The following is a 24,512-nucleotide window of genomic DNA, read 5'->3' as shown; positions in this document are numbered from 1 at the left end:
TCTTTTCTTGTGGCTCTCATTACTTACAGATGAATATCTTGAGAGTATCATTCTATTACCCTACTCCAAACTTTATTTCTACTGCCTGCGAGGATAATGTCACTTAAACTTTTCCATAGCTGGATGCAGTCTAACTTTTTACTTGGGTCTTTGATTTAAATCCCAGATTTACCACGTCCTGGCTTATGACCTTGAGGAAGTTACTTCGACTTCCTGTAACCTGGTTTCCTCATTTGTAAAATATTCATTCATTTGTTAACTCGCTGATGAAAGAAAGCAAAGATGAATGAATGATTAAATTGAATGTCTACGGGGCAATTTAAGAAGGAGGGATTTATTTTGTTTTGCATGGAATTAAAGAGGGCATTAAAAACCTCCTTGATAATTCTTCAGGTGTTAAAACTGAATCATTAATCTTTAATTTTAATTTTGTTGGTCCAATGTGGTATGGAAAGGAAGATATAAACTTTACAGTTAGTGAAACCAGAGTTCAATTCCTAAATATTCTCTTGGGTAGCTGTATGACATTGTGAAAGCCATTTAACTTTACTGAGTCCTGGTTTTCTCCTGTGAATAGGAACAATAGTATCAACCTACAGAATAACTTTCAGAATTAGGAATAGCAATGCATTGTATCTATGGTAACCATCAATTTGATGGTAGTTATTAAGACTAGTCAAGATAGTCTAAGGAAAAGTATCCAGAACATGGTCATCTATGACCCTGGAAAACATTTTTAGTCCATGGAGTCAGGAGTATTTCATGGAGTCAAAAGCTCTTTGCATTTGTCATCTGAATATAAAACAAACATAAAATATTTCTTTATTTTAGCCTAATGCATAACTGCATAAAACTTGTATATGATTAAATCTGTTACTCAGCACTACTTTTTAACAAGAAGCTGTCTAAATAGTTGAAAGAAGTAAACCCATGGATTTGAGACCTGGGTCTTTGTCTTGGTTTTGTCTTTAACTGGATGTGTGGCCTTGGGGAAAGTTATTTCATTTTCTGGGTCTTCCTATTAAAACCACAACAGGAAGCATGTTTTTATAAAGCCTATGGTCTCTTTCAGCATGAAAACCCCATGAGTCCCAGGGATGGAGGGCTACCATTGGGTCCAATTGAGAAGTGGCTTTAAGATTGGAGGGACTTCTCAGAACATCTGAACATTGCCAACAGAAGCCAAGCCCTACGGTGAACAGAGTTGAAATAAAGTATTGATGAGGATGACAAAGACTTGGTTTCTTGATTCTGGTTCCAGTACCTGGTTTCTTGTAACTAACCTCTGTGCACTGCAAGCAAAAATCACCTGAAAAATCTAAGGAGGTTCAGAATTTCAGTAGAATATCTTCGTTCAATTAAGAAACCTGCTCAATTCCAGGAGGAATAAAGGCAGTCAGACAGACTTGTGTGTCTGAACACTTTCTTTGCCATTAATGAGCTGTGGCCAATATTCAGTAAATCAATTAACTTCTCTAATCCAAAACTCCCTAACAACATGGTTGTAAAGATTAAAAGAGAGCATTTAGGCAAAGCTTTTACTTAGTAAATGGCCTGAATGGAGTAAATGCTCAATAAATGGTAATCATTATTTTCATTATTCGACTTGGGCTGTGTCTATATGAAGTAACTAAGTTAACAGTTTTGAATGAAACAACTGAACTGAAATAGTGTCATATGTAGAGAAGCCAATAAAGAGAGTCTAAAACTCAGGAGATCAAGGGTTCATTTCCCAACTGTAGACAATTATGTTTATGACTGCAAATAAGTCAATTTTACTGGTGTAAAAGTCATCCCACTCAGCAGTAACGCTCTATCAGTAGATAATTTAAAGCCACACATCTTACTGTATAAATTCACCAATGTCTTTTAATTTCTGCAGAAGTAACTGAAGTGCAGAGGAACCAGAATGTCTTTGAGAACACACTGGACTTCTCACAAGCTCTTTTTAAATCCTCTAAATATCCTAAAGTCGACTGCATTTTGGTATCCCCAGCTTTCATTTCTAGCTATGAAAATAGTGCAAGAAAAAATAACCCCATAGGCTTTTGTCATTTAGCAGGGAATGGCAGCCAGCAAAATCCAGTAGAACAAATAAAGAAAACAAATGAGGGATGGCACCTCCAAGTCTTTTCCCATAAAGAGATCAAATATCTCCACATGACTCACCTCATTTACTCACATATTTATATCGGTTAATAAGAGACTATGTACTGAATACTATATATACATAAATGTAGTTCATGACTAAATAGCTAATATTTCTTTTCATCTTTCTTTCATGCCCTGACACATTTTCTCTCATTTTCCAGCTCCTTGAACTACATTTTTCCTTATTATATTTTAATTGACTTTTCATATTAAATTTTGCTGGCAAGGATGACTGGAGTGCAAAAGCACCAGGAGTCATACCTTTCGAGCGAAGCCTTATGTCATAGTTAATTTGATATGAACTTCCATAGCCAATTCTGGTTTTCCTCTTTACTTGTTTGCCCTATAAACACAACACAATATAGTAAAGGCATAGCCAATAATAATAGCAAGGGGAGAAATAGTTTCTGTCATTCAACTGCTCTGGTTTCACCTTGAGTTTCACTCTCATGAAACTCTATCATTTTAAATGTTTGCTTGCTTTCTGAGAATCAAATTGTTCAAGCCATATGCCATCTCCAAGCTCAGAGTTCTCATTACCATTTAAAGTGTGCTTAAAATCAATTGAAAGTCAATACATCGCATAACAAGGCCCTGCTAGCATGTTCTGATCTGTGCAGCTGCATGGTAACTACTCACCTATGAAACAGCTGAATCCTCCCAGGTACCATGGTGATAGGCAGAAAGAGCTTAAAAGGAAAAAAAAAAAAAAAAAGGCTTCCAAAAGATGATGGGCTCCGTTACTTTGGTTTCTAAAATCTGAAGTTCTTTTATCTATTTGCACATTGGACAAATCCAGAAAATATATTCTCACATGAAAGACCTATTCCCACTTTAAAAAAAAAAAAAAAAAAGTTGCTTCCAAAAAAAAGAAAAAAAAAAGCCTGCCTTGTGTTCCTGTCTAATCTTTGTTTTGGTCCATGGTCCTACAAGGTATAAACATGACAAACAGCAAACAAATGTGCTGGAGCATCTCAAAAAACAAAAAACAAAAAAAAAAGAAAAGAAAAAACAAAAAAATGACATGAAAAGTGTGTGTTCAACTGTTTTAATATTTGCAGAAACGTCTGATGCATTTTAGGCTCCTTGCGAAGATGAGGGCTGTGATTATTTAACTGACCCCACCTAAATCCATGAGGACAGGTTCTATGTCAGTCTCCAGATCTGGAGGAGAAGATAACGTGTAAAAACAAACGCGGTGAAAGTTCAGAGGCGTCTGTTTCCTGGCCCCTGGGTGAGAGGCAGCCTCACTGCCCTGTGCAGGCAGAGATTGTTTGTTTGTTGGATGCCAGTATTTGAAAAGGCCCTTCCTGAAGAGTCAAAAAAATGAACTGTAATTTCCTGAGAGAGGCAGCCACAAGCCTGTCCGAAGATGAATGAGCAAAAGCCCAGATCCAACAGCAGAAATCTCCAAGCCCTCCAAACCCTCCCTGGGGGACAGAGAGAAGTGGGATCCAGGCGACAGGGCACACAAGGCGCATGCTCACCTCTGGCCTGTCCACCGAACCGTTCTAAACCTGCTTCACGACACCATGGGAATATACAGGTGAAGACAAGAAAATACAGCAAGTCAGATATGGCCTAGTTGTCCCACCAGACCGGTTACCTGATATTGAGAACTTATCCCCCTATGGAAATAGCTATGGATTGCACTTCCAGGCCTTTCTGTATTAGGACTTCAAAGAAAATTCTGAATATTAATCCTATTGACGCTATTTGAACATGGAAGGCACTTATACCTCGGATAACAGCAGGACAGTAATTCCTAAGCTCTTTTCATATGGACTTCAAAAGGTTCTTTCTTCCCTATCTTTGAAAGAAATCCCTGATTTCTCATAGCAAGGTGCATATACACATACAGAAATAAACAAGCATGGCTATGCATTTGAAATGTGTCTGCTGCCTACGAAGGCGTTCTCAAGGCTGAGCACCTTGTCAGGCATTTCCCTACATCTTATCACGAATGCTCATAAACCCGTGTAGGTCACCACGACTAACTCAATTTTGAGATTTTTTAAAAATCTAAATGCAAGAAAAGTGAAATAACTTGTTCCAATTCACACAGACTGTAAACATCGGCTCTTGAACCAAGGATGATGCGATTCCCAAAACCCAGGGTCATTCTGACACACCCTGTGTCTCCCCTACCAGGGATGTGTATGGAACTATCAAGAAAAGTTTAGATCTTATCAGGATTCTGTGAAAACTGAACAGGAAGACTTAGAATCAAACATGCCAAAAGATAAAAGCCTCCTGAAAAGGACTGAGATGCGGACAACTCTTAATGTCCAACTTCTTTTAGAGCTCAGGGCAGACATTCCCACATGTTTAGGGGGTGAGGTGAAGGACAGAGTGGATGCAATTTTAAATAAGGCATTTGTGCTGGGACTTGCAGGAGGGAAGAGGCAGGACATAGGGGATACCCTGGGGGAAGTGATTCACAGAAACTCTGCTCACACACTTGCACACACACATCGCCATGCTGGAAAGATAGGCATGCACGCACTCTCCAAACCATACACCACAAAGCCTGAATCCTCCTCAGTTGTAGTGGGCACAGTCCTATTTTTCCTCCTCTCCCTTCGTGGAGGGCAAACTTGAAATACAGACCAGACCTGAGCAAGACCCTTGCACCCACGCACAGTCATTCCACCACCACCTGCCTTTCCAATCTCCTGCAAAAGCGTGACTTTCACCAACAGACCTGTAACTTTCCTTAGGGTGAAGTTTTGACCTGGTGACATACAGAGGGTAGTTTGTGGGATTTTTTTTTTTTCTCCTATTATTCCTTTGTTATCTCCTTTTAAAGACACCTCCTCTGCACTTATTCTAAATTAGACATCAACATCATTGTCCCATTTTCAGAGCTTATGAGTATTCGAAGGCCCCTTCCAATCAAGATAAACTTTTATTGTAAAATACATTCTTATCTGAAGAAAAGCCCTGGGGATTCAAAGGAAGGAAGCCACACTGACGGGTAACAGACAGTGGGCTGGTGCTGGGGGCAGGGCATCCAGCTGCTGCATCTCCTCTCATCAGTTCAGGTTTGATGTTCTCATCCAGAGGAAGAGGCTCATCTTGGTCACATCAAGACAGAACCTAGTCTATTTTTCATGTGACTGCTGAATTGTCTAGCTCTACCAGAGGCAATTTGATTTTTTTTTTTTAGAGAAACTACTTTTTTAGAGGAGCTTAAAGCTAGAATTGGCTCATTAAAATATTCAGAAGACCAAAATTTGAGCAGACTGAAAACCTCATTACTGTTCAAAAATTTAAACTTTAGCTTAGGTAAATTATTTTAGGTGAAAAACAATTGTGATCATCCACTTACTGTTAAAAAGTGTCACTACTTGTTTGCTTAAGACTATTTAAGTATTAATATTTAACTAGTATATACATAATATTAAATGATACTGTTTTTAGATGATTTTGAAAACCCATTATTAACAGATACTTGTGACTGAAAGGTTCTAAATAAGCAGACAAATGATAGGATCCACAGTATATAAGGTGAATAGAAATTTTTAAAATGTTATTTTTAAAAATCCAGTGTTGAGACATCTTAAGATTTTGAACCAGGTGTAAAATTCTTTCAAGGAACTTTTAAAATATTATTTTTAAAAGTCAAATGTTGAGATGCTTTAATGCCAGGTGTAAAATTCTTTCGATTCAAGAAAAACAAACAAATCAGGTAACTAAGCTGTGTAAATAATGCCAAATAACCAAAAAGAAACAGTTAAGGGTTGGCAATGATGTAAACAGCTCATAATCTATAAAACATTATTAACTGCTTCCTAGTTAAACTATAAATATTCCTTGGTTCCAATCCCCAGAAAATACATGGCATATTGAAAACCCACTGGCATCTACTGATTTTGACTGAATACATTTTTATCTTGTCACATCAACAGTGTTTCAGCTGTATTTAAAAATATGAAAGGTATGGCAAGCCTTAAATTAACCGACTGGCCATGCAGTCAAAAGAGGTAAAAAAGAGTTTGACAATCACGGGGATGCGATGCATGCACTGGCCATGCTTCATGGAATTTCAAAAGAAGCACAGCATGGGGCCACACAGACGCCATAGAAAAATTTAGAAATTTTAGGAAAAGTCTAAAAACTCATTGATTAAGCATTCAAAAGCCATACTCAGAAAATGAAAAATTAATCTGGAGATAGTATATAGACATCAAGGCAAATATCTTTTTTTTCCTTTCTTCTGAAGAAACATTTATCCTAAGTACTTAAAAGAACAGAACGTAACCCCGTGGCAATTATGCAGCATAAGAGGAAAAGAAAATGTTTCCCATATCCAGATGTGAATTGAGATTTAGTGTAGAGTAGATAAAGTTGTATTTTGGGTATTTTCCACCCACTGATTTGAAAATATTATGCAAAATATTTACGTAATTTGCAAATAGCATGGAATAACTACAAAGAAAGCTTTGTGCTCATGGGACAGCCGAGGTAGCGAGTTCTGCACGACGACGGGATCTCCCACAGCATTTGGCATGACATCCTGCATGAACAGGTGCAGAATTTCGTGGTTAGTTTTTGATCGAGCAAGTCATGCCAGTATTTCTTTGTATATACCAGATTCCATTTATTTTCAGAGCTGATGCCCTTTTATCACCAAAAGGGGAAAGGGTGTACTGATTCCTCTTACCTGATAAAGACAGAATCAGGAAGATGGAAGTCTCCATTTACTGTGTGTCCTATAATTTGCTGCCCAATTGCTTTATGACTGGGTGAGACACCAGGGATGTGGTTACTGAGAGGTAGAGGGAAGAAAAAAAGGAGAAGCTACCTCTGTCCTTCTCTAGGGCCCTCTCCTTCCTTTCTGTTTTGTCTTCCATCATCACACGCTGTATCAAGTATCGCTAAGAAATAAGAAAGCCGTCTTTATCCTATTGTTGTTGCTGTTGTCGTTAAAAACAATCACTTATTTTTGTTCTCTCCGAGTCATATCTATTTTGATTGACCCCTCCAGACAGGATGAAATCAACTACTACATAGAGAAATATTTAATTTGACACTTTAAAAAATCGATCTGCAATTCATTCGGTTATTTCAATTTATTGGAATGAATCATTCATTTCTTGACTGTTACATGTGTTTAAAACACTAAGATAAATGTGCATTAAATTTATACAGCTTTCTATGTAAACATAATGCCCCTTTATTTTCCACATCCATAAGAATCAGGGCTTAGCTCATGAGATATTTATTAAGCAATAAAAATGCTATATATTCAGCAAATAAAACTCTACCTCTTTTACAAATTAGGTACTCGTGTACACTTGTCACTCAATAAATCAAAAGCAATTAAAAAGAACCACTTACTTGCCTGCTAACCTAGATTTATAAAGATTTGTCTCAGGTATTTGATGTGCTCCTTGGCAAAAACAATTTGATGGGTCTTTTGGAGGTCCAAGGTGATAGGATTTCTGATCACCTAAGCGTTCACCTAAATTACCTTCCCAGAGCTACTGAAACCTGGCCTATGACTTGTTCAAGCAAAGGGGAGGGTTGTGGTCTGTCCCTTTCCTGTGTAACTGTGTCGCTTCAGCTCCGCAGAGTCCCAACACCTTTCGACGGCAGACTTTCCAACCTAGGGAATGAACTCCCAGGGACAAAAATGCACTTCAAACACAGTGACAGAGGGCAAGATGTGTCCTCAGCTTCTGTGAAACAAAGAGATGACACCACCCCTGACTGTGTGCTTTGATTACCTTTCTCCAGAATGGTTTCATATTTATCCAGATCCTCAGCTATGAAGCCTGAGAAAGTGTCTAACCCTGAGAAAACCAAAACCAATGTCACCTTAGGAAAGGTATATGTGGCTACCTCTTGGCTTACTTCATATAGTATTTTATACATCGATGGCTGACAAATGAACTATTTCATCTTGAAGGTTATTTCAGTGAATGATACTTTTATTTTTCAAAAATTACATTTATTTTTCAATGACCTGGATGTCTTAGAATTTTCCCTTTCAAAGTGTTCTGCAGTTAACACACCACTCTCCAAAGTGAAAGGTAAGAGGCATTGTCATAGAATGATGGTTCTCATTTTTTCAAAAGGAAAAAAAAAAAAAAAGAGGAAACATGACTCAGTGATTTGCTCAAGCCTGCTCAGCAATTCAGAGGAAACAGCAAGAGTCTGACTCAATGAACACATGATGGCTGCATATCTCAAACACACTCTCAGCAAGGGAAGAGAGATGAGCAATTAAACACTTACCAAATGGTTCTTCATCCAGGCTGTTATACGTACACTATTGCCTTCAGGATGTGTAGACCCTTTACCATTTTTAGCTGACTATACCCACAAAGAGAATAGAAAGGTGTCTGTCAATGCACTTAGCCCATCACTGAGATGAACAAGCAACATTAATGATCAGTCTCTAAGGGCTAAAACTATGTTCAGAAGAAAGAGAGAGAGGGAGAGAAAGAGACAAGAGCTTACAGCTGTAGCTATGTGCTGTATGAACAGGAAGAGGCAACGTGTAGTCAGAGTTAAGAGGAAAAGAATTAGTCTAAGACTTTCCCAAGTTCGGCCATATAACTAGTGCAGTGGTTTTCAGAAGGGCCATTTTGCCTCCCCTGTCTAGGGATATTTGGCAATATTGGAAACTTTTTAATAGTCATGGCTGGGGGTGCAACTGGCATTTAGTAGGAAGGGACCACGGATGAGACCATAAATGTTGCTCAATTTCCTACAGACAGAGTACAGCGTCCCACAAAAAAAGAGCTATTCAGTTCGCGCTGACGGTAGTGCTACAGCTGAGAAACCCTGAACTAGGGATACAACTTTGAGCAAGGTATTGAAACTTCTGGAAATCCAAGTCTTCTTATCGTGTAATACTATTATTAATAATACAACAGTACCTATCTTGAAAGATGAATGGGTGGGGGTACCACAAGAGATAATTCCAGCAAAGGACTTCATTGTGTTACTGGAAGCTTATAGAAGTGGAAGTATTTTTATGATTTTTATTAAAAAAATAAAGCCATGTCTTGCACTTAGCACATACAGAAAGGAAAATACATAAGAGGGCCCAATAATAATCATGCTAGTATGATAGTATGAAAAAATAAAATTCAGAATCAGTCACATTTGATTCCTTCTGGGATAATTTAATCTAATCCCATCACCACCTATAAAAAAGGAAGCTAAAAATCAACAACCTCCCAAAACATTCCTCATCATTTATCTTATGAGAATTCCACAGATCTCCCTAAAAGGATGATTGAGACAATACAGCCTTATAGTTTTGTGGATAGAGTTATTAGTAAGGAGATATTTATGCTAAAAGGAATGTTTAAAATTATTGTTACTTTAATAGCATCTTTGAAATACGAGCTCTTATTCCAAGAATGATTTTTTATTTCAAGTCTTAAGGGTTTTGATTTCATTCTTTTGAACTGTCAACTGTGACCACATCTAAAGAGAGAGTTTGCATTTGTCTGCTGAACCCGTGGTTGGGTTGATAACACCAAAGTGTTCACTTAAAAAAAAAAAAAAAAATTTCCACAGTCAGGTCCTCTAATTTGTTGAAATAGTTAGAACCTAAAAAAGCAAGTTCTAGTTAAAATGACCTAAGAATTCAATATGTTTTCCTACTTTAGGTGGTGAAAAGAGCCAGAAACCACAAGATTATATATCAAATGAGCAAACAAAACAAATCTGGAAAATCTCGGACAGCAGAAGTAGCTCAGCTCCTCCTTGGGAGTTCTTTGGAAATGTTGGCACATTGGTGTCTGCTGTCTGGGTCAATTAGACTGACCAAGATAAGCTCTGCTTTTTTTTCATTCCTTAGCCAGCTACAAACTAGATGACAAAGCAGTTTCAAGGATAAGATCTACTCGTGTCCATTTCCTGAAGTGCTGAGACAATGTAAATGCGTTTTTTTTTAAAATATCATTTTGAAAACAAAGCAAAACTGAGCTTCCTCATTTGATGATAAAACTGAAAATTACAACACCTTTCCTAAGACAACCAAGGCCGAATAGCAAGTGAGATAAGGTTTATACAAAATAGTGTAGATTTCCCTATGGCCACACTGGAGAATATTGATCTATGAAAGAAAGCTGATTACAAAAATAAAAAACAAAAAACAAATCCTTTACTTCTTTTAACATTCACATGCCACCTGGGAGTTTCCTTGATTCACCTCAACTCCAGGAGAACCAGCTTACCTTCCTTTGCTGATCTTTTGGATTTGAACATTTTTCTTCTGACTTCAAGAAATATCAGAGGCCCACTGTGCAAATGATGGGCCATTACTAAATTGATTCCATGTCCACCATGCTCATGAGAATTTGCCTGATTAGTGTTCTAACATCAACTGTTTAAAAAAAATGTTAAACAAAGACCCCTTTTTACTTTGATATATTATATATAAAATGAAACACACATAGTTTCAATTTTTATACTGAAGAAGGATGGGCACATAAAGGTGAGTTTTACCGGGATTGTAAAACACTGATTTGGGGCATCATTTCATTTATTTTTTAAAACTGTATTTTATTGTGGTAAGAACACTTAGCGAGACTACTCTCAACAAATTTTTTAGTGTACAACACAGAATTGTTAATATGGGCACAATATTGTACAACAGATCTCTTACTCATTTTGCATAACTGAAACTCTACGCTCCTTCATTAACATTAGTTCTTACATCAGTGTTATCAATACAGTAGGCAGAACAGATAAAACGCAAGCTCCACAGCCTCTGGAGTTGAAGCTGGGCTCCACTGTTAGAGGCTGTGTGATGTGTGGGCAAGTTACTTAACCTCTCTGTGCTTCATTTTCCTCTTCTGTAAAAAGAATCAAATCATATACATACATATATATAGGTACACACATACATATATATACACATGCGTATATATGTATACATTTATATATATATATGTTAACTAGCACATATGTGTATACACGTATTAACTATGTATGTGTGTATGGCATGTAGAACCCATGCAAAGAAGATAAACAACATAAAAATATTTGTAATCATTATCACTGACTACCAGTGGGGCTGAAGCACTGGCACCCTGAAGAACATCAAGAAAGGAAAATGAATTTCATTTATATTTGTCAGTTACTCCTCAATAAAAGTGTGTGTGTGTGGGGGGGAAATGTACCCACCCATCATCCTTGGTTTGCCAGCTCTTCACCTAGACCTTGCGGCAGGTTCCAGAACAAGATGGAATTGTCAAATTTCTTACAATTTAGATAAATCTAGAATGAAGAAAATAAACTTCATCCATCCTCAACCTCAACAAACTTTTATGTTTCAGAATCCAGAACCTTATAACATATTAATCTGACACTTAATAAAATGCCCACCATACATTCTCTCATGCATTTATCTCTCACATGCACACACACACACACACACACACACACACACGCAATGATTCTCTCTGTGTACTGAGATTATAACTGACAGTTATTTTACTCTTTACTTTTGGAGTTTCCAAACTGTCTACAAATAAGCTCACCTTGCACTTGTAATCAGAAATAAAAAGGTTCTCATTTTCCAGATGGGGATAATTTTAGGATTCTCATTTTAACTGAACATGGTTGAGACTCCTTTGAGTGGGGAAGGCAGTGTTAACAGGCTGATAATACAAATATTGCCCTGAAAAATGACCATCTGCATAAACCAAGAAGTAAAAAGAGTAAGAGAAATGGAACATTTGAGTAACATCTTGCTCTTTCAACTCAGCCAGGCCTGAGGAGGGTGTCTTGGAAAGGCTGACAGGCTGAAGATGCTTATTGAGTGTTGATGACAGATAACTTGACAAGCATTATCCCCCTCAGTCTCATCTCCACTTGGAGCTAGATATTCGGACCACCATTTTACAAATATGGAAACCAGGGTTCAAGGTCACACCCGCCATCAGCGGCCATGGTTAGAAGGCTAACCACATTACCTGGCTCTAAGTTACATACCCTTCCACCTCACACAGAGGCCCTCATTTGCCTCTGGCCTTTCCTCAGCCCTCTCAAATCTTCATTCATTGCCTCTACCAAGCTCCCCCTTAAGCCCAGCCCCTGCCCTGCTTTGTTGGATGCTGCCCTATTTGCAAGGACAAGTTAGCAGGAATACAAAAGCCTCATATAGCTCCCACACAGAAGGCCTGCCTAAGGTAGGGCCAGGGAGGGCTGAACTGCTCCCCGCCCGCACCCCCACCCTCCATATCCTCTCCCAGACGTGCAGCTGCAGGCATGCACACCGACTTTGCAAAGCTCATAAAGCAGCTTTCAGCACCACTCAGAGCCCTGGGTCAGCAGGCATCTGCGGCGGAGGCCAGCTCCCACACAGTAAGTGATTCTCTGCTGAACCCAGGCAGGACTGCACGGGAGCCCAGAGAAGAATGTCTGTCCCCTGTGGCTCTGGAGGGCATATTGTCCTGCCTTGAAAGACAGGAAGGAGAGAGAGAGCTGCAGAAATGTCTAAGGAAGAACCTCCAAGTCTGACTGTGTCCAGTCAACCTAGGCACAGAATGGCTGCTGCTTGGCAGAAATACAAAATTAAGACATCATAAAAAAGGCCTTTCATGACTTTAATTGGCCCCCACATTTTTCTCATTGATACCTTCAGCTTATTTTTTCGAGTAATTTCTCCTACTTATTATTTAAAGAAGGCAATGAGTGCTGTGCCCTAAGTCAATACACCATAAGACCTGGTACATCGTTCCTAAAAACCATTTCCTAGTTCTATGCAAATACTAATCAATGCTTGAATTTTGTGAGGCAAGCAGCTGAAGAGCCCTAGTTCACCAGTGCTTAAATACAGAGGTTAACACAATGGAGCAATTTAATCAGAGTCTTCCTAAGACTGAAAGCTTGCAGGTAAAGAGGAAGGACAGCCCACATTCCTGGAGTGATAAATAAATAAATCCTATTGCAGGGATAAAGACAAACCAGGGCAGCCCAGGAGCCCATCCATCACAAAAAAAAAAAAAAAAAAAAAAATGCCAATCACCTCCTGTTCTTAAAACACCCAGAGAGCCTTTGTCACATTCTGATTAGCTTAGAAAAGGCTCATTTTTCTCTTCCTTCTCCCTGATTCTTCAGGAGGTGGCTGGGACCAGAGGAGTACAATCAACATGCCTCGTGCCTGGTTTGTAAAGTAAGTTATGTTTTCCTCCTTGAACAATGCCTTCAGGAAATAGTCTTTAAGTGAGCCAGGAGCTCAGATCCTGACTTTATTCTGGAGGCCCCCTGGGATGTGTTTGGAGCTTCTCCCCTCAGCATTTACTGCCCGATACTGGGTGTACAGAGGGCTTCAAGCTGAAGTTGCCAAAATGGGGGTGTTCCACTCCCCCAAATTCATTGCTTTAGCCCACATTTGAATCCTCTTCCTGGGACAGAGTGCCCCTCCATTGCTCCATGGGTTAACTCCTTGAGGGCCACTATTGGAGAACTCTGCCCACTCCAGTCTTCTCACAGCAAGGATTTCAAATGGTGTATTTCTTTAGCAGTTACTGTTGTGGCCCAGAGGAAGTGAATCCTACTCGACTCGTATCCATGAGGATGTGGGTTCAAACTCTGGCCTTGCTCGGTGGGTCAGGGATCTGGCATTGTGCTGTGAGCTGTGGTATAGGTCACAGACGCAGCTCAGATCCCACGTTGCTGTGGCTGTGGTGCAGGCCAGCAGTTGTCGCTCTGATTGGACTCCTAACCTGGAAACTTCCACATGCTGTGGGTGTGGCCCTAAAAAGGAAAAAAAAAAAAAAGTATTTGAGTTTTGATTTAACACAATGGACAGATTCTTTCTCACTACCTCTGCTTCTTTAAGTAGTAAGACAAACAAAATTAAACGAATTAAAATTAATTTCCAATAAATAAACATCCCTGAAGTATTTCCTCCTGGAATTACTGGGACAGTCTAACCTTCAGAGCTGATCCCTCCGAGCAAATTTCAGAATCTTAGAGAGATTATCGTTCAATGATTTTCTGCACACAGTTCCTAGAGCGTGAACCCTTCACAAGGACAACTTCATTCCTCACGTGGGCGTTTTCTCTGGGTTCTTTTCTTTCAGATGGTTCCCTACTTTCAATAAGGTAGGGAGAGGGGAGGAGGGAAGAAGCTTAGCTTTTTTGACATCTGAGGTAGGGCAGTGAAACAATGTGCACTGTTATTGTGCGAAAGTATGCAGAATATGATGGAAATATACACTAAAGCAATAAAATGTATCTAACATACACAGACCCCTATAAAAGGATGTCCTTTTTCATAGCTATTACTTAACTTCTCTCAGAATTAGGTGCTTTCACCCCATGTTCATAAAAACATCTATGAAATTAACACAACTTTGTAAGTCAACTATATTGCAATAAAATTAAAAAAAAAAAAAATAGGAGTTCCTGTTGTGGTGCAGTGGAAATGAATCCGACTAAGAACCATGAGGTTGTGGGTTCGACCCCTGGCCTTGCTCAGTGGGTTAAGGCTCCGACATTGCCGTGAGCTGTGGTGTAGGTCACAGGCATGGCTCGGATCCAGCGTTGCTGTGGCTGTGGCACAGGCTGGCAGCTGCAGCTCCAGCTGAACCCCTAGCCTGGGACTTTCCATATGACACGAGAGGGCCCTAAAAAAAAAATAAATAAATAAAAATTAAAAAATAAAAACAGCTAGACTGCATTGAGCACTTTCTTCGAAGGACAAATTTAGGCAGAACTCTCACATGTAATGCCCACGAGGACAGCATAAGATAGGACTAAGTATCATCTCCTTTCTACATATCCTAGTAATGATTATAACAACAGCTATGATTTATCTGCTGAGTGCCGAACTACGTGTTAGACATCTTACTTAAGACATTTTCATTTAATTTGTGCAGTAGCATTACAACTTGGTTCTCTTGTCACTCCTATTGCACCGAGGAAGGAACTGAGCCCACGGAGGTTAGATAATTAACCAAGATCAATACTAATAAGTGCCAACATTTCAATCCAGGTTGAGCTTATTCTGTACTTCTCAACCACTTCGCTACGCTGCCTCAAACAACATAAAGGCCACTGAAAATGGAGTGGGGCTGAAGACGACCTCTCGAAGTCTGTCTCCCTCCTCCTTACCTCCCCAACTCAAGCTTTCTTCACTTTCGTAGAGGTTCTTAAATCAAAACAAACTGTGATGACCCTTGACACACGCACGTCACATAACCATAAGGCCAGGTTGCATATGTATCAAAAAAAGGCTCATCTTGCTGTTGAACAGAATATCAAAACTCCATTTTTTCGCTTTATCACCACTAGCCTGCAGATCTACAGCAGAGCCTAAGCATATCCTAAATCTGGCACCTCACATAAGCATGGGATGGTAGCTGTCACTAAGGAAATATACTCCATTGTTAGAGTTACTCAGTTACTGTGCCCTCTTTTATTTTATTTTATTATTTTTTTATTTTTTTAGTGGCTGCACCCATGGGATATGGAAATTCCCAAGTGCCAGGGACTGATCTGAACAGCAGTGGATCCTCTAACCCACTGCACCAGCTGGGGATCAAACCTGTGCCTCCGCAGTGACCCAAGCCATTGCAATCGGATTTATTATTATTATTATTATCATCATCATCATTAAAATACAGTTGATTTAACAATGCTGTGCCAATTTCTGCTGTAAAGTGACCCAGTCATACAGATACATCCATATTTTAACTCATATTATATTCCTCATGTTCTATACCAAGTGATTGAATAGAGTTCGGGAGGACCTCATTGCTTATCCATTCTACATCTACTCACCCCAAACTCCCAGTCCATCCCACTTCCTCCTCCCTCCCCGCTGGCAACCACAAGTCTGTTTTCTATGCCTGTGAGTCTGTTCCTTAACCCACTATGCCACAGTGGGAACTCCAAATAGCTTCTTCTTTAAGATGGCAGAGAAATTTCTTTTTGTACAATTTAGAAACATGAAAGCCTAGATTCATAAAAAGAATGATCAAACAAATATCTAAGATTAGGCTTTCCTCCAGTGCTGGTGCTCTTTCCACTATCGGATTGGATCAATACTGCTTCCCACTTGCCACATTCCCCCCACCCCCCCCCCCCCCCCGCCCCAAGAAAAAGCAGGCAATGTAAATGACGAATGCCATGGAAAGAAAAGCATGCCCCTCACGACAAGGAAACACTTCGGTTAAAGCCAAAGTGCCTCTGTGTCCACAGGTATAGCTGTCCTCCTTAACCAAGGCCTCATCCCTTCAAAGGCTATGACCCCAAATTGAAATGAAATGACAGGAACTTATTTGTCACACATCCTAATTGTAGACAAGCTATTATGGGCAAACAACACTGCAGACTGACCCCAAATACAAGTTTGTTTGGTTTTTTTTTTTGTCTTTTTGCCTTCTCCAGGGCCGCTTCCAGTGGCATATGGAGGTTCCCAGGCTAGGGGTCATATCGGGGCTGTAGTCTCCAGCCTACACCACAGCCACAACAACGCCAGATCTGAGCCGCATCTGCAACCTACACCACAGCTCACGGCAACGCCGGATCGTTAACCCACTGAGCAAGGCGTTAACCCACTGAGCAAGGCCAGGGATCGAACCTGCAACCTCATGGTTCCTAGTCGGATTCGGTAACCACTGTGCCACGACGGGAACTCCCCAAATACAACTTTTGGGCACTATCCTCAAACCTGCACCCTCCCAAACACACACATTTTTTTTCTGAATAAAAATCAGGAATTTCATTATTTTTAAAATCTATTTCTATAAATTTAAAAATAATGGCTATTGTAAAGCAAACTTTATAAAATATATGTAATGTCACCACTGCACAAGGAGACTCCTCAACCTTTCACTGGAGAAGAAAATGAAGCCTTCATCCTGGGGTCAATCTTCAAGGCTAACGTTACCATGAATGCCCACTCTAAACCAAGGGTGAGAACAACCGCCATTTTGTTCCAAGAAGTGGAGACGTGGTAGAATTTTCTAAACCCTTTGAACTAGGATTCAATGGTACTGTCAAACTATTGTTTTCCTTTCTTTGACCACAAAATATAGAGGCCAGTCTTCCCTGGGGGTAAGGGCCTCCTATAATGAGCCAAGTGAAGCCACGAGCTTGTCATTCAAAGCACTGCCTGCTCTGTTCTAGAATCCTGGAATCATCCATGACTGCTGCAGCGGCCTCCGGACCATCTCCAAACAAATGGAAAGCTGATTTGCATAAGCCTCATTTCCATTTTATTCATCCCCTGCCCAAATCTAGATCAGAATGGTTAACATCATCCCCACTGTGGGAGGTCTCCTGAAATTAAAGGGCACTTGTGGTCAAGGATTAGAAGGCCTGGGTTCCAGAGTTTATATCTGAAATGAAAAGCAGAAACAGGAGAAAGCCTGTTGCAAGATACAGGGTGTGAAAAACAAAAGCAGCTGAAGCATAAACGTGGAAGAAAGCAGAACCATTGCTATGGTCTTCCATTTCTACTGGTGAGCTGGCAAGTACCACTTAGGGACGCATAAGACGTACACCAGAAACTTTCCCTGCCTTTCCGCATGTAATTGTGTTTTACTCCAGAGGAAAAAGAAAATCAAAAGGCAGGAGGTTTGCTCAATGCTAAACATCCTCTAAGCAGCAGAAGCAAAATTCAAATGTAGTGTCTGACCACACAGCCCCATTTCTTCCCCCACCACCCCAGGTGACCTCCTTCTGTGGACCTGCTGTTTTCAGACATTAGCCCCAAATACAACAGGAATGGATCCTAACAAGCATAAACAAAAACTTCAGTGATTCACTTGGTATTTGAATGTTTTCTTCTCCTGGATCATGAAACAGACAGAAACTGTTAACTTAAACAAAATTCTATTTAGGTACATGAGCCAGATTTTTCGGTCTGTGTAGATATTATTTTCCAAGAATAAATCAGTTCCATGTTATAATAAACATACACACACACATACAAAGATGAATGCACATATTTCTGCTGTGAACACAACCCATTAGAAGGAGAAAATGAAATTACTTTTGAAAACCCTGCACAAATCCTGCCACCCCAACACTACCTTCCTCGGCTCATTAATTCAGGCCTAAATTTGCTACTGTCAGGCAAAGCAGGCACACTGTCCAGCAGACACCCACCTGCTATTAGGCTGAATGTGCCTGGCATCTTGACATTCTATTGATTCCAATCCAAAGCTTATGTAAAAAAGGCAGCGCAGAGTCCAAAAAGGAATTTTAGCCACAAATACTTTGGGAGAAATCCAAACAACTAAAAACAGAAAGAAAGACAAGATGCAAATCTGAGTGACGAAACGGAGACAACCCAAACCAGACTGGTGGATGTTCAAGGACGAATCTACACGGGACCCAGGCATCCTTTTTGATGCCTACTGGTTTTAGGAAGTCCCAACAGGAGACATACACATTGAATAACCACCTTCCACTAATCCGGCATATCGCTATTGATGCATGTTTACACAAGAAGATTCATTATTACCTCACTGGTGTTACTTTCAAAGAGAACTCTGTCCATTTTTATCCTCTAGAGCCCTATCTATACATATTCAACAGATATGTACTGTGCCGTAAATAGGATCCTGATAACGACGAAGGTTCGATGAACTGAAAACTACATAAAGGGCTTAAGAACACTACATCCTTCAGTCTTCCAAACAACCTCGTGAGCTAAGAGTTTCATTTCCATTTTACAGATAAGGAAAATTGAGGTTCTGAGAGGTAACTTTCTCCAAGGAGCTGGAAAATGAGATACGAGGGAAGAGCGAGCCTCGGGATTCATTTATACACTTTCTGATACCTCCCAGCTTTCCTCCCCTCCTGAAATAACCTAAGCCTACATGGAATGGGTGTCCTTCCAATTTCCAAGTCCTGGCACGAGTGGCTTGGGTGGCAGCTGCTGGTTACAGTCAACTCTGCATAAACAGGCTGACTCTGGTGGTGTTCTTCAAACCCAGGAATAATTCTGTCTTTGCTTTCGCCAAGAGAAGATACGCCTTTCAAAATAAAAGTAAATATATATTTTAGAAAGGCAGAGAAGGAGAAACCTGGAATTGCAGGGAGCAACATGGATTTCAGCCGGCCCTCATTCCTCCCCTCCACCTCCCTGCTCCCATCAGCCACTGCATAGCATCCTCTGACTTCAAAGGAGACTGGGGTGGGGTGGGGGGGAGCAAGAGGTTCACTCAAGCCAGCTGGAAGGGGGACCTTATTCCTCGGGAAGGTGGAGGAGGAGTGGAGAGTCACTTCAGAGGTTGGTCAGCTCAAAAAAAAAAAAAAAAAAAAAAAAGAAAGAAAAGAAAAAAAAAGAATTCAAAGTGTTTCCAAAAGTTGATTTCTATCAAGGCTGCCAGGGCAGATCAAAAGGGAAGAGATTCCAACTGGGAGGGATGTGTTTCTGCTATTCAGATTCCAGGTTTGCAAGAAGATCCCAGGTATTGGAGAGTCAGACTGGATTTAGGGGGCAAGGATGGCTGTCCAGATGTCATTGAGACTCAATTTATTCCTGCAATAGCAAGGCAGCCGTAGGTCACCCTCCAATAAAGCTGTCTGTAACTTTGAGCATGTCAATAACCTGAAGTGATACTTGCAAAAGAATGCTCCCGTATTGCTGTATTGAGCTATATAAAATAAAGAGGTGAAAGAGCCAAAAACTTTCTTAAAACAGTTTGCTACATTCCTCAACCCTCACGTTCCCCCACTTTGCTGCAGCATCTATTTGCTTTGTTCCTGACAGGGGCTGGAGGCTCTGCCTGGAAGTCAGGCCAATGCCTCCCTCCTTCCCTTCAGCTCTGCCTCTGATTTACAAGGTGACTTCTTAGAGACAGCCACTTAGCCATCCATTCTTGGTTTATCATCCATCGGTTATCCTTGTTACTGCTGCCATTATTATTCAAAATGATTATGGACTTATAAAGATGTTCTCATCTGATAATAATGTTTGCAATATGCTTTTACACTGCCTAGTTAACACGGCGTGCCCGTGGATTTTTTTTTTTTTTTTCCTGGCATAAATCACAAAAGCTGCTGCAGTGGAATGTTTTAGGAGCGTTCTGGTTACACATAGAATGGAAGGGAAAAAGAAATAGATGCCCATGTATATATATATTTTTAAATGAACAAATTGGTGTGCTTTTGTGTATAGATAAAATAGGCAACACCACAAGCGAAATTCAAACCCTCTGGCCCTTTCCTCCTCAACTCACAGTGTGACAAACTCTCTCAGGGCAGTGGTTGCCATTTTTGCTGAGAAAAGGCACAAGTCTGTCCTTGACCATCTCAGCCAAGTCCTGTTGACAGCAGTCGATATAGAACATGCATACTGAAGGCAGGGCACGGTCCTCAGAGGCTAATAAACTGAAAAATGGTACCCTGGCTAGAAAGCAGAATCTCAACAGGGAGCGCGGCTGCAGAGAATTAATAAAAATCTGTACATCTCTTTTTAAAGACAGCAGCACTGGGCTTGTGACTAGAATTCTCCTCTCCATGCACTGACTCCCCTTAATGTCAACAGGAGTTCTGTAAGAGCATTGCAGGAGAAAATGGATTCATACGTCATTTAAAATGAATCATTTCACTTCCTCTCCTCCCTTTTTATACCTATTGACAAAATATAAAAATACATTTTAAAAGAATCGATTCAGCTTTGTAGTTTTCTACACCAACAGCAAAAGGAGACAGCAGATTCAAGAGCCTTTGAATAATTATTTAAATGGGGTCACCCACAACGGCATTCCACAGGCCTCAGATTTGCCAGACCCAAATGAAAAACAGGCAATGTGTTACAAATCGCTCCTTATTTATTTTGAGATTTGAATTTCCATTTTATTTTTAACAAGAACTTCGCAGTTCGCTGACAAATGTCCTGAGCTATATTTAGAGGCATAACTGTATTTAAGATCAGGAGCTCACATGGACAGAGCTGGCTTTTCATTTTTTTCTAGACAGACATATAAAACATGCGGGCATTGTGTGAATTTCGTGTCAAGGATTCGGACTGACCGTCAGCAGCTCTCTCTGAGCAGTGTGTCAGTGCTCCTGGAGGTATATCTGGAACATTCTGGAAGGCTGTCGATGATGCCCTTTCTCAGATGCAAAAGTATTTCTACCATCAAGCAAGCAATTAGTTTGAATATGGAGAGCTGCAAATCTGAAATGCATCTGGAAACAAAACCAATACATGACTTGTTAGCATACTTGCAAAAGGTACAAGCTGTTTGTGCTGCCATTGCTTTAGGAATTTGGTTTTCAGAAGTTAGAAAACACAGTCTTTGGCTTTCCTTGAAAGAATGCTAGAGGCGATATGCTGATTATTTTTCAAAGAAAGAAAAGAAGGTGTTGAAAGCTTTTAATAACATGGAACATTCTGAGTTTGCAAGCACCGAACCCAAAACAATGATAATGTTTTAGCACTTTCTAAATGTAAGGCACTCTCTCTGCTGTTGGGAAACAGTAAATACTTTTAGACAAATTATAACATCCCTGCCTCTATGCCCAAATAGAGGAAAACAGCCAAATACTTTGAGGCATTCGAAGCCACGGTGAGGAAAATACATGCTCTTGTCCCCAAAGGAAAAGAAGAAAATACAGATAATTCACATAGCAGCAAATCTGAAAGCAATCCCGATGACTGAGGGTTTGGTCATGAGTTTCTGAGACTGCCTCTCACAGCCGGAGTTTCAAATACAGCCCAGATTGCAAGTAAAAAGATCAGTTTAGCTCAAGATTGGTCACTGGTGACCTCAGTGGTAGATTATTAATCAGAGGAAGCTCAGAGTATAAATACACAGGGTCGTGAATAATCACTTAAAGCCTCGGTGCAATAAGCGTTCTTGCCAAGTCTCGAATATGCCCTCGCAAATAGTTTTCGAGGCAAGAGAGAATTAAGGTTTGCTGAACTCCTTGAAAGCCACGTCCCTCCCAGACACTGTGCTAAGCCCTTAACATATATAACTGGCTTTAATCTTCTGGCTAGCCCCGCCAAGTAGTGGTATTATCACTGCTTTACAGATGAACAATTTGACGCTCCAAAGTACAGGCGCTTAGCAGCGGAACTATGACTAGAAGGTGGCTCACGTGGAACAAAGGAGGCCTCATTCTGTCTTCCCTCCTGCACCCGCTCGCTCTCTGCAGCTCTTAGAGAGGCTTGAAATTGCTGCTGCAAGTCGTTCATTCATTAGCCCGTCTGCCCTGTGGGAAGAAGTATAATCTGGGGTACGGTTTTCCATACAGGCTGTAAACTCTGGTTCAAAGCCTCAGGGATCCAAAGTGTTCATCTCTCTTTCCTCCATTTAGCTACCCTTTGCAGGGGATTTGCCATGCTGGAGCCGGAGGTGTCTGTCCCATCCCAGGGCAGAGAACTTTCATTTCCCCACCTGTCGCCTAACTTACGCATACGTAACAAAAAAAAGGTGAATCAATCTGAACACACATTCCTTTCTTGAGCTGCAGAACCCTTCTGTCCATTCTGAAATAATGTTTTGAGGGGGACACAGAGATAATGGCATATATTTGTTGAACTTGAAGAAGTACTTCAATAAGAATAAATGGTTGGAGCTCCCATCGTGGCTCAGTGGGTGAAGGACCCGATGTTGTCTATATGAGGAGGCGGGTTTGATCCCTGGCCTCACTCAGTGGGTTAGGGAAGCAGTGTTGCTGCGAGCTGTGGGGCAGGTCACAGATGCGGCTCGGATCCGGTGTTGGTGGTGCTGTGGCTGTGGCGAAGCCTGCAGCTACAGCTCTGTCTTGACCCCTGGCCTGCTTTCTTCCATATGCCATGGGTTTGGCTATAAAAAGAAAAAGAATAAACTGTCATCAATCCCAGAAAGTGGGAAATGGGGTTTTAAGTCACAGAATCCCTGGTTCTACCCACGCGCACTCTGCTCCAAGGTACCCAGAAATAGCAAATGTACCCACTCAATATGGACCTCAGGCTGTTTAGACCCAAGGACTGTGTAGGATCATTTGAGTCCAGGTTTCTAGAACTCATTGAGACGGTAAAAATGCCCCAGATCAAAGGTTGGGAATAAACAACCTTCAGATGATGAAAAGCTTGGGTCCAGTCAGCTGAACTGTTTCCTTGGCAATCACAACCACCTATTAGGGGCTCTGTGCTAGTAATGCCATATTCACAAGACAAGTGTGCCCATTAAGAGCACAGAAAAACCACATCTGATAACTTATTCAATAAAAGCCAAAGTGAAAATATGTGCTGACCTAATGGCCACAGGTCTTTTCTGCTGTGTCAGTCTATATACTAAGTGTGGGTGGTACCTGGAGATCAATTGCAGTGAAAGTGAATCTTGTGGTGTTGGCCATGACCTGGTCTGCTCTTGAACAGGGTCAAGGGTTTCATTTCCTACCTTAGCTGGTATGCCTTGGGTAATTTCAGAGGCACAATTCAGAGGCAGTGGAAAATATTCCATTTGGAAGAGTAACTATTTGGGAAGACAACAAAGTAGTCAATGGGGAGGTCTTAGATTCCTCACAAGTGTCATCAAAATAAAGTTCTGCAATTTAGGAGAAGGTAGCTGTAGCCACAAGAGAAACGTTGGAACAAATTTCCTCATGAAGTGATGGTTTAATAGGAGCCATGTGGCTAGATTCCTTGGCACTTAAAAATAAAAGGGCTTCAATTTATTTTAGAGATAAAAGTGAATGCAGCATTGGCAAGATGCAGCATAAAGGGACAAAAAAATGAATGAAAGATAAAAAAAGGCATATTCAAATTTCTTTCTAACATAATGTCCTCGAAAGTTTCAAGATAAAGTTAACGAGCAGTACCAAAGCCTCCACGAACCTCTTGTTGTCTCAGGATCCTTTTTGACCCCTTGGTATTAACACTCATGAAGGAACCAAGACTGTTCTGGCTTTTTACAGCACAAAAGGCTGCCACGTAAGATAAAATAAGATATGAATAGTGCATGGGACCTATGCTGGCAAACAAATATTCACTATTTATCAGAAATTCAAATTTAACCTAACCTGGCATCCTGCATTTTTGTTTTATCTATTAATCCTATAACAGAACAATCAAGCAGGTATGAGCAAATTTCGAATGAACTACTGTTGCACTGGTCAAGGGTACAACCAGAGGTCCTTAATCTCTAGTGTCCTTCATGGTCTCCTGTGGAGCTCTTAGAAAATGCAGATTCCTGAGCCCCTCCCTGAGCGATCAGGTCTCCTGTGGGCCAGGCATCACTGTATTTACGAATTTCCAGATGCATCTAGATGCATACACACTTGAGAACGTCTATTTTAACCTAGACTAATAAAAATATTGAGGAAGACACAGGAAGCCAGGCTTCTTTGATGGTTCAAATCACTCCATTAGGGCTTTAGAGGTGGCTCAGATGTCTTAAATCTTAAGATAGGGTTAACTTGAGAAGGTC

At 40.5% G+C, this 24,512-nt stretch overlaps 2 protein-coding genes across 2 annotated transcripts in view; both read right to left on the bottom strand.

The window, feature by feature from the left end:
- Nucleotides 1–24,512, bottom strand: part of FLRT2 (fibronectin leucine rich transmembrane protein 2) — a 101,193-nt gene that overhangs the window by 32,727 nt on the left and 43,954 nt on the right. The gene's annotated exons all lie outside the window — the stretch shown is intronic.
- LOC125136763 (translation initiation factor IF-2-like) overlaps nt 20,776–24,512 on the bottom strand; it is a 46,182-nt gene continuing 42,445 nt past the window's right edge. The window contains exon 4 of the mRNA XM_047797548.1: nt 20,776–22,311. Coding sequence (XP_047653504.1) covers nt 22,291–22,311 — 21 coding nt within the window. The 3' untranslated portion in view covers nt 20,776–22,290. The remainder of the gene's footprint in view (nt 22,312–24,512) is intronic.

This window comes from Phacochoerus africanus, chromosome 9 (assembly GCF_016906955.1).
Source record: "Phacochoerus africanus isolate WHEZ1 chromosome 9, ROS_Pafr_v1, whole genome shotgun sequence".
NCBI classification, from domain to species: domain Eukaryota; kingdom Metazoa; phylum Chordata; class Mammalia; order Artiodactyla; family Suidae; genus Phacochoerus; species Phacochoerus africanus.
The sequence above is the reverse complement of the archived record's forward strand: the minus strand, read 5'-3'. Positions and strand labels throughout refer to the sequence as shown.